Here is an 11,966-nt window from a genome sequence, read left to right as displayed (position 1 = left end):
TCCCTTTTACTTTCACTTTCTGTTTCGTCTGTTCTGCAGTGATAATAGTTTTTACTTGTTTAAACTACTAGAATACTGTAGCTTTCCATTTTATTGATCAAACCTAACCATTTTCCCTTATAGCTGACCAGAATGTTTTGTTTCCCAGATGTTTTTCTCCACAGACAACCTCAGCCCAAATACAAGACAAAGAAGTCTAATTAACTGATGAGTTTTATCAGCCTTTTTTATTTTTTATCATAAAGCACTTTCTCCTGACTTGAAGGAAGTTTGAATCATTCCTCACTGGCCAGTCATTCCCTTCAGCAGCACACACAATATGAATTATTTCACCAGGAACTCTAAGTAATTGCAAAGTGACACAGAAACAATCAATTCATTTATCTGGGGTATGGATAACTGTATTTTTAGCTCATACTGATCCGTATGTAAATAGAAGCTCTGCAGACTGAAAGTGAAAGTATTTGCTGTTGCTTCAGATAAGCTGCAGGGTTTATTATTAGTCACATGTTCAGTGCAGGATGGTGCAGGGTGGGGACGGAAACACCCTGCACCAAAATCCGAGCTGTTTACTATGTAAACTGTTTAGAGCTGTGCAGAATTAAATGCAAACTATTTTGTTATGTGCCTTTACTAAGGGTTGCACAACTTCATATTGTTTTTTAACGTCAAGGTCAACATGATAAAAGTAAAGTCAATGACGACTAATAGTGATATCATAGAAACATAAAAAAGACTTCACAGCAGCTTACAAGCTTTATTAGCTATTTTCATAGCAAATATTGACAAATGATCACTTAGGCAGAAGTCTATTATGTAGCATCAAAAGAACAAAAAGAAAACCTGCTCCTCGGCAGTGGAGGAGCAGAGTGGTGATCTTTTGTCACTGTGGACCAAAATATTACACAAAGTCGAGTCTGACTTTTATTTTTTCTAACACCAGGTTGACTAATATTATTGGTCTGTTGTGTGAGCCAGGTGTTACCTGTTTCTGTTAGGAGGGCATCAAAGAGCCTTTGTGTGACATGGAAGTGTTTTGGGGGTGAAAGTTAAGGGGTTGTGAGTTAAGTTGATTTTTAAGTGAGGTATATAATCTGAATAACAAGGAACATCAACAGGTATTCTGAAAGGAACTTCCTTAGAGGCAGAAAAGTATACGATCTGATTGGCTATTACCCTATTTAACAGCTTTAATATTCATTTGGAACAGTGTTTTTTTTGTTTGTTTGTTTGATCAAAATAAATGTAATTGAAAAACCAGTCTACATTAGTTTAATGAAACTGTTATAATTCTTATTCGCTCTGACTAATCAGGTTTCACTTTAGGATGGAAATCTTTTATTTCTAAATTAGAGGCTGCTCTATATTGTTTATCACTCCAAGTCAAGTTGAAAATATCTTGTAATTCTTCTTATTGCTGGTAAAGGTTCAGTTTGTTTATCTGAATAAAGACAGAGATGGCTTCTCTCAGTTAAAGCACATTCATTAAACTGTGCTACAAACTAAAAACCTGATCGATCAGGGGCTCACTGAATGTTTCTTACAATTTGCTACAGTCTCAAAATCTCACAATTAACTTCACAGAAAACACAATGTAGATATTTGTTTCTTCGATAACTTAATTCTCTCAAACAACTAATTATTTTGAAGAGTTTAGGCTTATTTATTTGAACTTCAGTTCAATGCGTAAAACGAGAGAGAAGGTTAGACAATAGTTCAGAATTCATTAAACATTGTTGCCTCAGACTGAACATTCATTTGAGCCGCATAATTCTGGTGAAAGTTGCATCGAAGGCAAACGAGGACCAATCGGTGCAGTCAGCAGGAGTTGAGGCTGGAGCAGCAGAGGACAGAGTTGTCTTTAGTTTAGCAACAATGTCCAGGGAAGTTTCATCACATTGATTTTAGTTATTGCACGTTAATGTGACATAAAAAGCTGTGAGTAGTGTGTCCTGGAAAAAATACTATTTCCAAGCACTGTTCAGGTGAAATCACTCAATCAGGTTTATTCATATATTGTGCACAATACAGAGAGCTTGTAGGACAATCAGTAATGAAGCAGGTTTGGATGAAAAGCTCTCACAGGCAGAGACAACACATGAGTTTTATACCAAAGATAAAGAATTAACAACAAAGGGTGAGACAGTCTGGTTCTGATGCAGCTGTAGAAAACAACTTCCAACCTTCTACATGTAACCCAAATAGTTCTTTTGGTGAGAGTTCACAAGCATTCATATAACATGACTAGCAGATGTGACCTTATTGTAATTTTTCCATCACAAGTGAAATCACAGGCGGCAACAAAACAGTCTGTGCCGCTCACCTTCCTGTCTATCACATGTGGAACATTAGAGAACTGAAAACAGACACAAATGAAAATAAATGAAACAGTAAATTCTTCTGTTTTATTCAGCAATATTTTTGTCTTATAGTGAAGGTGTAGAAATCAAACCAATGAACATTAAACATGACACTTATTGGTGATATGTTCGAATAGCAACATCTGTAATGAAAATTAATACAAGATACGGATTAAGATTCACCATCTTAATCCGGTAGAACATTTACATGTTACATTTCTACAACGTTCATTTGCACTGCTTATTTTTCATAGCTGCATAACATTTAAAGTTTCTCAATTTGAGGTTGAGGAAAACATTGGAACCTTCGGTAGGAAAGGGTTTGAGCAGAGGAGTAGGATTACATCACAGGAAGTTCATCCAGCAAACAGGAAGCTGACTGCAGGATAACAGCATGAAGTTGATGAACATTTCCTGTTTATCTTCTGTTCTTGTATTTGCCGATTAGTTTCGGCCTTAAACCTCCGTAGAATCAGAACAAATTTGTAGTTCGCTATATAATACATTCTGTCAGAACTAAGCATTCAGAAAACACAGAATTGAAGATAACTGGAAGAAAAAAAATGCTGTTTACAGTCAGAAGATCAGTAATTTTAGATTTAGATTTCCCTCTTTTATTCCATCATCAAATGGTAATATGCAATTGTGGTCTCTGCTGAAAGGTGTCGATAAATTAAAGTACTTAAAACAAAACTGATAAAAAGCAGAAGCTCTCTATTTCTTGGAGAGAAGTACGTCTTCAATTAACTTGATTGCTCGGGCATTTTGTGAACATTCCAGGAATCCTGGTTTAGTCTCATGGTAAAAAACATGGACATATAACACATTTTTCAGCACTTCAGAGATGTCACATCCTGCAGTGGAATAGTCCGGGTCTCTGGTGTGATGCATCAGAACCAAAATGAATGGTTTACCAGATGATGAGACTGGAAAAAAATAATATAAAGTAGTCGTCATGAAGAGTTGAGTTCATCAAAAGAAAATAAACTTCTTTCTGTTTAAATCTGGAAATGAGAACTGGAAAAAATTAAATTCTGGCCTTCAACACTAGTCTGAACCAAGAAGTGGATCATACTCTGTAAAAATTCTCTTGTTACAAGTCAAAATGAAATGAAACAGCAATTTTCACTTCAATTTTAACTTATGTTTGGTAATTTAGGTTAACTGTATTATTTTACACAATCAAAAATCCAACAATTCATTATCCTGATTGAAATATACCTTATACTCTTTTGACCTACAAGTTTAGTTCTGATATAAAATGAAATATATCTCTCAAAGCATATGGAAGTAATTCAAAAGGAGCATAAAATAGGACAAAAGGTTTTGGTTTTTCCTAAGATTTTATTAAAGACTAAGATAATAAAACTTATTTATATCCTTCTGAATAATAAATATATTTTTAGGTCTTACAGTAATCAGACTCTTATCATTGTTGACCAGATTTTTGCCTGATTTCTGGAAGACACTCTTGTTTAGTGTGAGTATTTGCCTATTTTAAACAAAAGGGTTTGTTGAAATCTTTATAAATTAGCATAAAAAAATTCAGTAACACTTTATTTGATGGGTTGTGAATAAGACTGTCATGACACCATCATAAACATGACATACCACCTGCCATGAACATGAGTAAGTCTTCATGAATATTTATGACTGTTATCATAAAGTGTCATTCGGTAAATCATGACACTTTTAATACAAAGTTGACATTATTCAAAATGTCTGTTAAGACAACTTGACATTAACCAAGAAATCATGATCTGACATAAATTTGTTATAAAAGTATTACTGATCAAACTTTAAAAATTATGTAGCTTTATGTTATTAAAGCTAAACATAAATAAGACGGTGTCATGACAGTCTTATTCACAACCCGTCAAATAAAGTGTTACCAAAAATTCTTCTAAGCATTTAGATGTCAGTTGTCATTAGTGAACAAAGATGAAGCCCTGATTTATTTATACTAACCAGATTGTTGTGCAAGAAGTTCTAGTATTACATGTAGACAAAAGTAACGCAGTGATGGACAAACTGGGAAAGGAGATTTTTTTTTTTTTTTTACTCTGGGGAGGTAGAAGACACAGCAGGCCCATTTTAATTATCCTTTAAGTGCAACAAATAATGTGAGAAATCAAACTATTCAGCTGGAATCAGATGCTGGTAGTGGTAAGATGAATATAAAGTTGTAAATGATTTCATTACCTGCTTCCTTTTCCATGGCAGACTTTACTTCTGATTCATAACTGCAACTGACTGGACAGAAGACAATGATGATGCTGCAGTTCTTCCTGGTTGTTTCTTCCAACTGTACTGATGACTTTAAGTTGTTCTTCAATTGTTTTATTATGGCAGTATCAGCACCAAACGTATAACTGGTAGGAGTATAGTGAACCTTCACCACTGGGGTTGGAGATTGTAAAATGTTGGATGAAAACCAGCCTTTGCTGTTTGCTGAAAAAGTTGAATAATAGTTGCCATTAATATCTGCCAAACTTTCACAAAATGTGTAAAAATGGAAGATGGACATACTGGTTTGATTTTATTGCGTAGGTTTCTTTAGAGAAGGTAGTTTATCTTATAATTAAAAGTAACAGGAATAAAAACAAACACAGTAAATAATATTATTAAATTCTTGGCACAGTTTATGATTGACAGTAAAGTAAATTTCAGACAAGTTCAGTCATTAATAGTAAAGGAAAAAAGGATAAAAAAAATCTCATTATAAATGTATAATTTAAATAATATTAATTTAAAAATGGTTAAAATTTTGAATTTAAGAGCATATTCTACCAAGATTATATATTTTGTATCAATACAATTGTTTCCACAGACCTGTCAGATTAGACCAACCATCTCTCAGACGACTCCGTGTAGAAGGGTCATCAGTGTTACTTCCTGGTATTCGAAAGAAAAGAAGAAAGTTTCTTTCGGAGCTGCAGCTGAAACTGAAACTAAACATTATGTGAGATCCAATTATAACAAGCATGTTGTCTCCAGCGCAACACAAACTTATCATGACTCAATAAGTACTGGAATAAATCTACACCACACAGAATAACGATCAGCATCTATAACTACTCCACTCACCAGGTAACAACCGTCACCAGGTAAATGTCACACAGGTTACCGTGTGAGATCACTATGTTCATAATCATGTATGTAAGAAAATAACTTGATACTCATAATTGTGCACATTTTTTTCAGGGTATTTGTGGATCTTGTGTTATTGAGGCAGAAGACATGCATTACATGATCCAGAGCCAAAAACCCTGGGACAGCTGCATTGAGGATTGTAGCATCCTCATATGGTGAGTTTTCTTCAGCACCAAAGTATCTGGAATCCTCAGGTATGAACAGATACATACAGGGTTACTTTACAGTCTTCAATGTGTGCAGTATTTTCTTGGTGCCTTTTGGTGTTTTTAACAAGCTTCTCAAGACTTATTAAGCCGTGAGCCTAACTGTGTTGCACTCTGGCGCTTTGTGGATTGTATTAAAAATAATCCTATTCTATTGTTTGTTGGAGTGACTGTAACAAACAGTTTCTCTGTGGAATCAATATCTTTTTTTACTGCACAGTTATTTTAGTTTAACATACCTGTTGGCGTTTCTGAAGAACTCTCATCCCCGTCATCTTGCTCCATCCCTTTATTGTCACAATTCCCGTTTTGTGATTGTGTCACAGAGATTTTCACACAGTTTGTGAGTTAACTTTATTTGCAACAGTTACTAAAATAAAATTGTGTTGACTTACCCAAGTTGTCCATCATTGCAGATGATGTTTCTGCAGAGAGAGCAGGTAGTTCTAACTTAGCTCTTACATAAACAATGATTTAGCTTTCATGTAGCTAAAATTTCGATTTAAAATTTGATCAAAGGAAAACAACGAACCAACAGTCTCATCTTCCAGCTTGTCCTCCTACACACAGAAAAAAACATCCAGAAAACAACATGTAAGAATAAAGATATACACTGAATGCGAATGATTTTCCATTGCCTCCCTTTGCAGAGCAAATATGGCCTGACACCATAAAGGCAACCAGACCCACCATCCTATTTGCAAGGACTGGACACACGGAAATAATGAAAACCTGCTACTGTTATAACTGTAAGCTTTTATCCACTCTAAACTTTTTATAAACCAGTTGTGGTTTCGATCAGAGTTCATTTTTAAACCACATTTTTATTTAGTTTTAGGTACTTGCGCTATGTTAATATGCTGAAATTAAATAACCTGAATAATTTTTTGTGACAGCATTTCCAGTACAGTGTGAATGCTTTAGTCAAGAAGAAACTATAAAAATGTATTATTTTTAAATCCTTTTACTCAAGTCAGTAGAAACATTTAATAAATTAAGTGAATTTTATTATTTACTTCACCTTGAAAAAGTGAAGATTATAGAACTGAAAATAGTAAGTTCTAAGCAGGTATTAGACATGCCTGGATAGAAATATGCAATAATAAACATCCTAAATGTTGATGTTTAAGAACTTTACAATAGGACTGTGCCATTATTAGCAAAGAAAAACAAAAAACATTAAGTCTTTGTTTTGACATGTAGACAATCCAGTGTATGAGTTTTTACTGAATGCAGCATAAAAGCATCAGGAGGAATTTGTCCTAAAATCTTCGCAGAATTTGTGTGGGTTAAATTCTTAGGGAGCAAAATTTGGAAAATAAACTGATTATTTTCTCACTTTGTGTGAGGACATTTGGCTTGGAGTTGATCAATTATTACTAACACCTTTAATAATTAGTTAATTAATTAATTTTAATAATTAATAATTTAGTCCCCTCCCATTCTCCATCAGCACTGTAGAACTATAATAAACCTTAATGTTCTCAAACTTCTGACTTTAGAAATAGTTGGGAGTTACCTCTGCTTTTTAAAATTGTGTGTCCAACCACAGCTTTGCTCTCTCAGTCCTGTACATAAACATGCTGTATGTTTTCATGTTCAAAGTACTGCATCCATTCAATACATGTCTTTGAAGCTGTAAAAGGACTGTACTGTAGGTGTTCAGAAGACACTCATGTACCTTCACACCACAATCTCCATCATAAGAACAATATCTTCACATTCAATATTAGTGAGAAGTAATTCTGGGCACCCGATCCATTTTTTTTTTTCTTTTCATATTTTATTGCTCTGGCAACACCTGACCTCCACTTTACACTGGACATAAACCTTTATTCACTCCCTACTTTTTAAGAAGATCAGTTTTTATCTGATATTTTAATAATGTATAATGTCCTTCTAACTACAACTAGATCTGACTGAATTTCATCTCCTAATATTTGTGTCAATTATCTTCTTCATGCAAGATCCAGTCAAAACATTACAAATTTTTTGTAAGCTTCATCTTGTTGATAGAGAAGTCTGATGATAACTTATTGTCAACAATTCAACTCTGGTTTAGACCTGAAGCCCCTTCGCTGGAGAAAAACAAATTGAAATATGCAGACAGGAGCTGTGCACAGGCTACAGAAGATGAAACTGTAAAAACTTTGAGTTCAGCTCTACATACATAGATCTACAAACCCTGATGTTTAAAATCACCTGCTCTGCACAGAAAAAACTTTTATGAAAAAAGCCTGACTAGTCATCTTAGCTTACCTTAGGAATATTGATGGATAATTCAATGTCGAATCCACCCATCGTATTAGTCCTGCTAGCAACACTGTGCTTTACAGGAAAACTGTGATTACAGTTGGGACATGGCTTGCTATTCTTGGTATCTGCAAGCTGAGGAGACAAGAGAGAAACTTTTCACTGTAAAGTTATATTACATGCTATTGTTATACAATAGTCAAACAAGGTGATAGAGTGATGATCTTAAACTGCTTTGATTGTTTAGAACCTGCAGAACTTTCTGTAATGATTGTAACCATATTGTAACCTACCTGAAACTCCTGCAGGACCTTTTGGTTTTGTAGGACATTCATGCTTAAACCATTTAGTTGAATCAAAACAACTCCTGACAAAATTCTTCGACAAATATTTAAAACAATCGTTGCCAGTTTAAAAAAATGTTTGATAGCAGTTGTTGCTATCAGGGGTAACACTACCAGTTAATTGTTCAAGGGCCAATGAATTATCTTATCGTTTTGCACTTTAGTAAATTAAACAATTAGTTGAAGACCTTTTTTAACTTATTTTTCTCTACCTAAAGTCAAACTTTCTCTGAAGAGCTGAAATGCTGAAGTGCAAAATAAATAATAATAAATAAATAAATAAATAAAGGAAAAATTCCTTTCCTATAACACCGTATAAAGATCTATGAAGCCAGACGTTTGACCTCACCTGTTCTGTGAAGGTTAACTTGTCCTTGAACCAGGCAGTGTGGTCATCTCCATTGTCCTGGTGCAGACCAATACTGAATTCACACTGGTCATTTTTCTGCTTACAGAACGTGACAGATGGAGCAATCCCAGCTTGACACTTTGGACATTTCATCAACTTCTCAGCCTAGAAATCAAGAGAGACCATTGGTGTTAAAAACTAAAGATGATAAAAAGTTTGTTTATTCATTTTATTCTATAGACATTTTCATTATTTCACCTCACAGACTTCAACATTTTACAAAGAGAAACTTTTCAAAAATCGGATTTTCATAATTTTTTGAAAATCACAGAAAACTTGTCTTCAACCCCCTAATAACAAATATGTCACAAGAGACCTTACCCTGGATCCTTTGGTTTCTTTTCCCGACTCATTGTTTTGCTTTGTCTTTTTTTTTTGGGGCTCAGATGTATCCATAGCAGTGAGGTTATCTATGAAAACAGGTGATTGGATATTCAGGTAAACAGAACAGACTTCATATTTATTTAATTGTGACGTTGTAAATTTTAAACGATTATGGTCCATGTTTTCATGGATTTTTCCAAAGGTGAACACAGCAAGTTTTTACAACAGATAGTATTTTGTTTGATGATTTTTGGTATCAGCAAGGTTATTAATAATGACTATAATTTGATCATTTGATTTCCCAGACTAATTCACAAAGATTTTCTATGTAAAATGCTTACTTAAAGTAATCTGAACCTTGTTTCCTCAGTTTTTTTCCATTGTTTGTCATAATCCTTATAACCAATAAGATTCAACCAAAGTGTTAACTGATGAAATTATGTGTTTTGATTATTAATAGTTTACTGTTCTGTAATAAATAACTCGCTTCATTTTAGTTGAATTAATTAGCACTTTTACCAAACATGACATCCTACAAACCACGCTATTGTCCTGTCTGTCATCTTCAAATTTTATTAAATAAAACTATTTTAGGAGGTTAGTAAAATGTTAGTGTAATTTAATTATACAAAAATGAGAATCAATCAGATCTATTTGAAGGTCTGAACAGATTTGGCCTCAGATTTCCAATGGAAAGAGAAGATTTAACTGTGTGCATATTTTGAAGGGGGGCAAATAGTTTTAGAGTGACTTTGCCATTGATACAATACTTTTTAATTGTTAAGCAAATACTGAGAAGAAAGACATAAAAAATCTCTATAATGAAGTGTTTTATATTGGCCAAAAATAATGAAAATCTATTTATTCTACTTTGACATCCACGATGGAATGGACATTTTGTGGACATTTTGTGACAAAATATGTACTTGTAGTGAATAAAAAAAGATATGGCATCTTGTTAAGTGTACCAACTAGAAATTGTGCACCAATAAAACTTCGATCAAAGGCAGAAATGTAAATCCTTGTTTAACTTTGTGGGTCAGAGTCTCATCCAAGGACACTCTGCCATGTTGTGGAGGACTGTGATGGAGTATAATGAGTCGTAGTAAGTTCAGTTTAGGTTTATGTGCTAGTAGTTCTCACTTGTGTTATTACTGATTAAAAAATGATTGTCAGAAACACCTTCTGACTGTTATCTTGTTCTGATAAGGAGAAGACTTATCAGAACGAGCACTGAAAATGTTGCTTGAGTTTTCTCCTTACCAGATCTCTGGCTCTCTCCATCCAAATAACAACAGCTCTGAACCAGGGAAATTGAAGAGTAAAATCAATCTAGAGGAGGTGTTAACTCAGGGGAATGGTGTTTGTGTGTGTTGGCTAAAAGCGACTACCTTTTGCAAACAAACTGCAACATACTTTCCCCAATACAGAGGTAGATCACAAAAATTAGAATAAATATAAAGTGTACATTGTTTGTCACTTATTCTAAAAAGTTATACTCATATTACTAAATTTGATGATTATTTCTTACAGATAATGAAGCTAAAATTCAGTGTCTCGGAGAAATGAGTAAGATGCTTTTGTGGGATTGTCTAGTTTTTACTTAATATCATCTCAAGACTTTCTGATACTGGTGCACCTTTTCCTACCACACGCTTTCTTTTCACTTAACTTTCTATGAAAGTCCTTCAAACATGAGCTTCTGTGGTTAGCCCTCCATGTTGAGGGTGTTGATGCCCAGTCAGCAGTTTTTCTCATGATTTTCTCATAATCTTTCTGACCCTTAGTGAGAGACTGCTGAGAGGCTTAGACGACCTTTTTATTTGTTTTCAGTTATTTGACTAAATAAGGTGTGACATCATGACTTTCCAATATTCCGAGACACTGACTTTTTGCTTTCTCATTTCTGTAAGCAAATGAGAAAGCTTACATTTCTCATTGTAATGCTTTCTGTATAAAGTACAGAAAGCTTCTGTACTTTATTAAAAGTACAGAATATAAAAGTTTGAAATATCTCTCTCAATCTGTAATGAATCTGGAGTCTCATAGGAGTTTCACTTTCTAAAATATAAACTTTTTCAAGCTATTCAGAATTTAGATGCGCGTGTATGAGCATGATGATCCAGTTACTTTTCAGATATTCTGTTGAATCTCAGTTATGTTTATCCAAACTCTAAAGTTATATTTGGCAAATCCTAGGCTTCAGACTAGATTATGTCTTCAAATTTATATGATAGTTTTTCAGAAACACAAAGATAAAATATAGTGGTGAAAAAAATCTTAACATATTCCAACTCGCCCTTATCTGATAAACGATGTTATTTCTTCAAACCTTCTTTTCGTGTTTTCTTTTCTGCTTGACCTGAAAACCTTTTCATGTAAAGCCACCAAGCTTAGCTTCATTTTGCTCACGCCTCATTCTTTCACGGATTCGTCTAAGCAAACGGGATTTGCTGAGTCAAGCGGCACATTAATAACTTCAAAAAAGTAAGTAAATAGTAACTCAATAGATTTTGCAATTCTGAGTTGTTTGTAGTTTCTTAAGCACAGCTTACAAGAATCAAATTGTATGAAATGTGAGATAAATTTAACTGAAGAAAACCGGGTATATGTTCCCCACAGAGATTTTAAGACCGACATAGAGAAACAACAGCTGACGAATATAAGCAAGAGAATATTACCTGAAGAGTTCGTGGTGTTCTGATCCAGTATATCCGTGTTTTGCTGCTCTGCAGCGTCACTAAATGAGTCTTGGTAGAAATCCCTCCCATTAAGACTTGATCATGTGACTTACAGTAAACTCTGCAGCTTCTGCTAAAGAACAGTTTTTACTTTCACTTTCAGTTTTGCAGGGTCGGTGTGTCTATACTGATTACTGGCTTAATCTGTAAAATCTACTCTCACTCACTTTCAAAAG

General features: G+C 34.1%; 1 protein-coding gene across 1 annotated transcript; it reads right to left on the bottom strand.

Moving 5' to 3' along the window:
- Positions 1-2,204: 2,204 nt before the first annotated feature.
- LOC111609208 lies at positions 2,205-11,826 on the bottom strand. Its single transcript, XM_023336321.1, has 10 exons — positions 11,731-11,826; positions 9,047-9,135; positions 8,666-8,830; positions 7,979-8,107; positions 6,252-6,279; positions 6,115-6,144; positions 5,959-6,006; positions 5,193-5,255; positions 4,563-4,811; positions 2,205-3,286 (listed from the first exon to the last, which is right to left on the bottom strand). The coding sequence occupies exons 2-10, from the start codon at positions 9,119-9,121 to the stop codon at positions 3,075-3,077; spliced, it is 999 nt and encodes a 332-aa protein (XP_023192089.1). The 5' UTR covers positions 9,122-9,135; positions 11,731-11,826; the 3' UTR covers positions 2,205-3,074.
- Between the last annotated feature and the right edge of the window lie 140 nt (positions 11,827-11,966).

The sequence above is a fragment of the Xiphophorus maculatus genome, chromosome 7 (assembly GCF_002775205.1).
Source record: "Xiphophorus maculatus strain JP 163 A chromosome 7, X_maculatus-5.0-male, whole genome shotgun sequence".
Taxonomy (NCBI): domain Eukaryota; kingdom Metazoa; phylum Chordata; class Actinopteri; order Cyprinodontiformes; family Poeciliidae; genus Xiphophorus; species Xiphophorus maculatus.
Note: the sequence above shows the minus strand (reverse complement) of the source record. Positions and strands in the feature narration are given on the sequence as shown.

What these genes read in the sequence shown, in the direction of transcription:
- LOC111609208 (XM_023336321.1), bottom strand. Translation starts at nt 9,121, where the DNA reads ATGGATACATCTGAGCCCCAAAAAAAAAAGACAAAGCAAAACAATGAG. An exon ending in AAGAAACCAAAGGATCCAGG is followed by an intron (nt 8,831 to 9,046) that starts GTAAGGTCTCTT and finishes CTTGATTTCTAG; the next exon opens with GCTGAGAAGTTGATGAAATG. An exon ending in TGCCATGGAAAAGGAAGCAG is followed by an intron (nt 3,287 to 4,562) that starts GTAATGAAATCA and finishes ATTTTTTTCCAG; the next exon opens with TCTCATCATCTGGTAAACCA.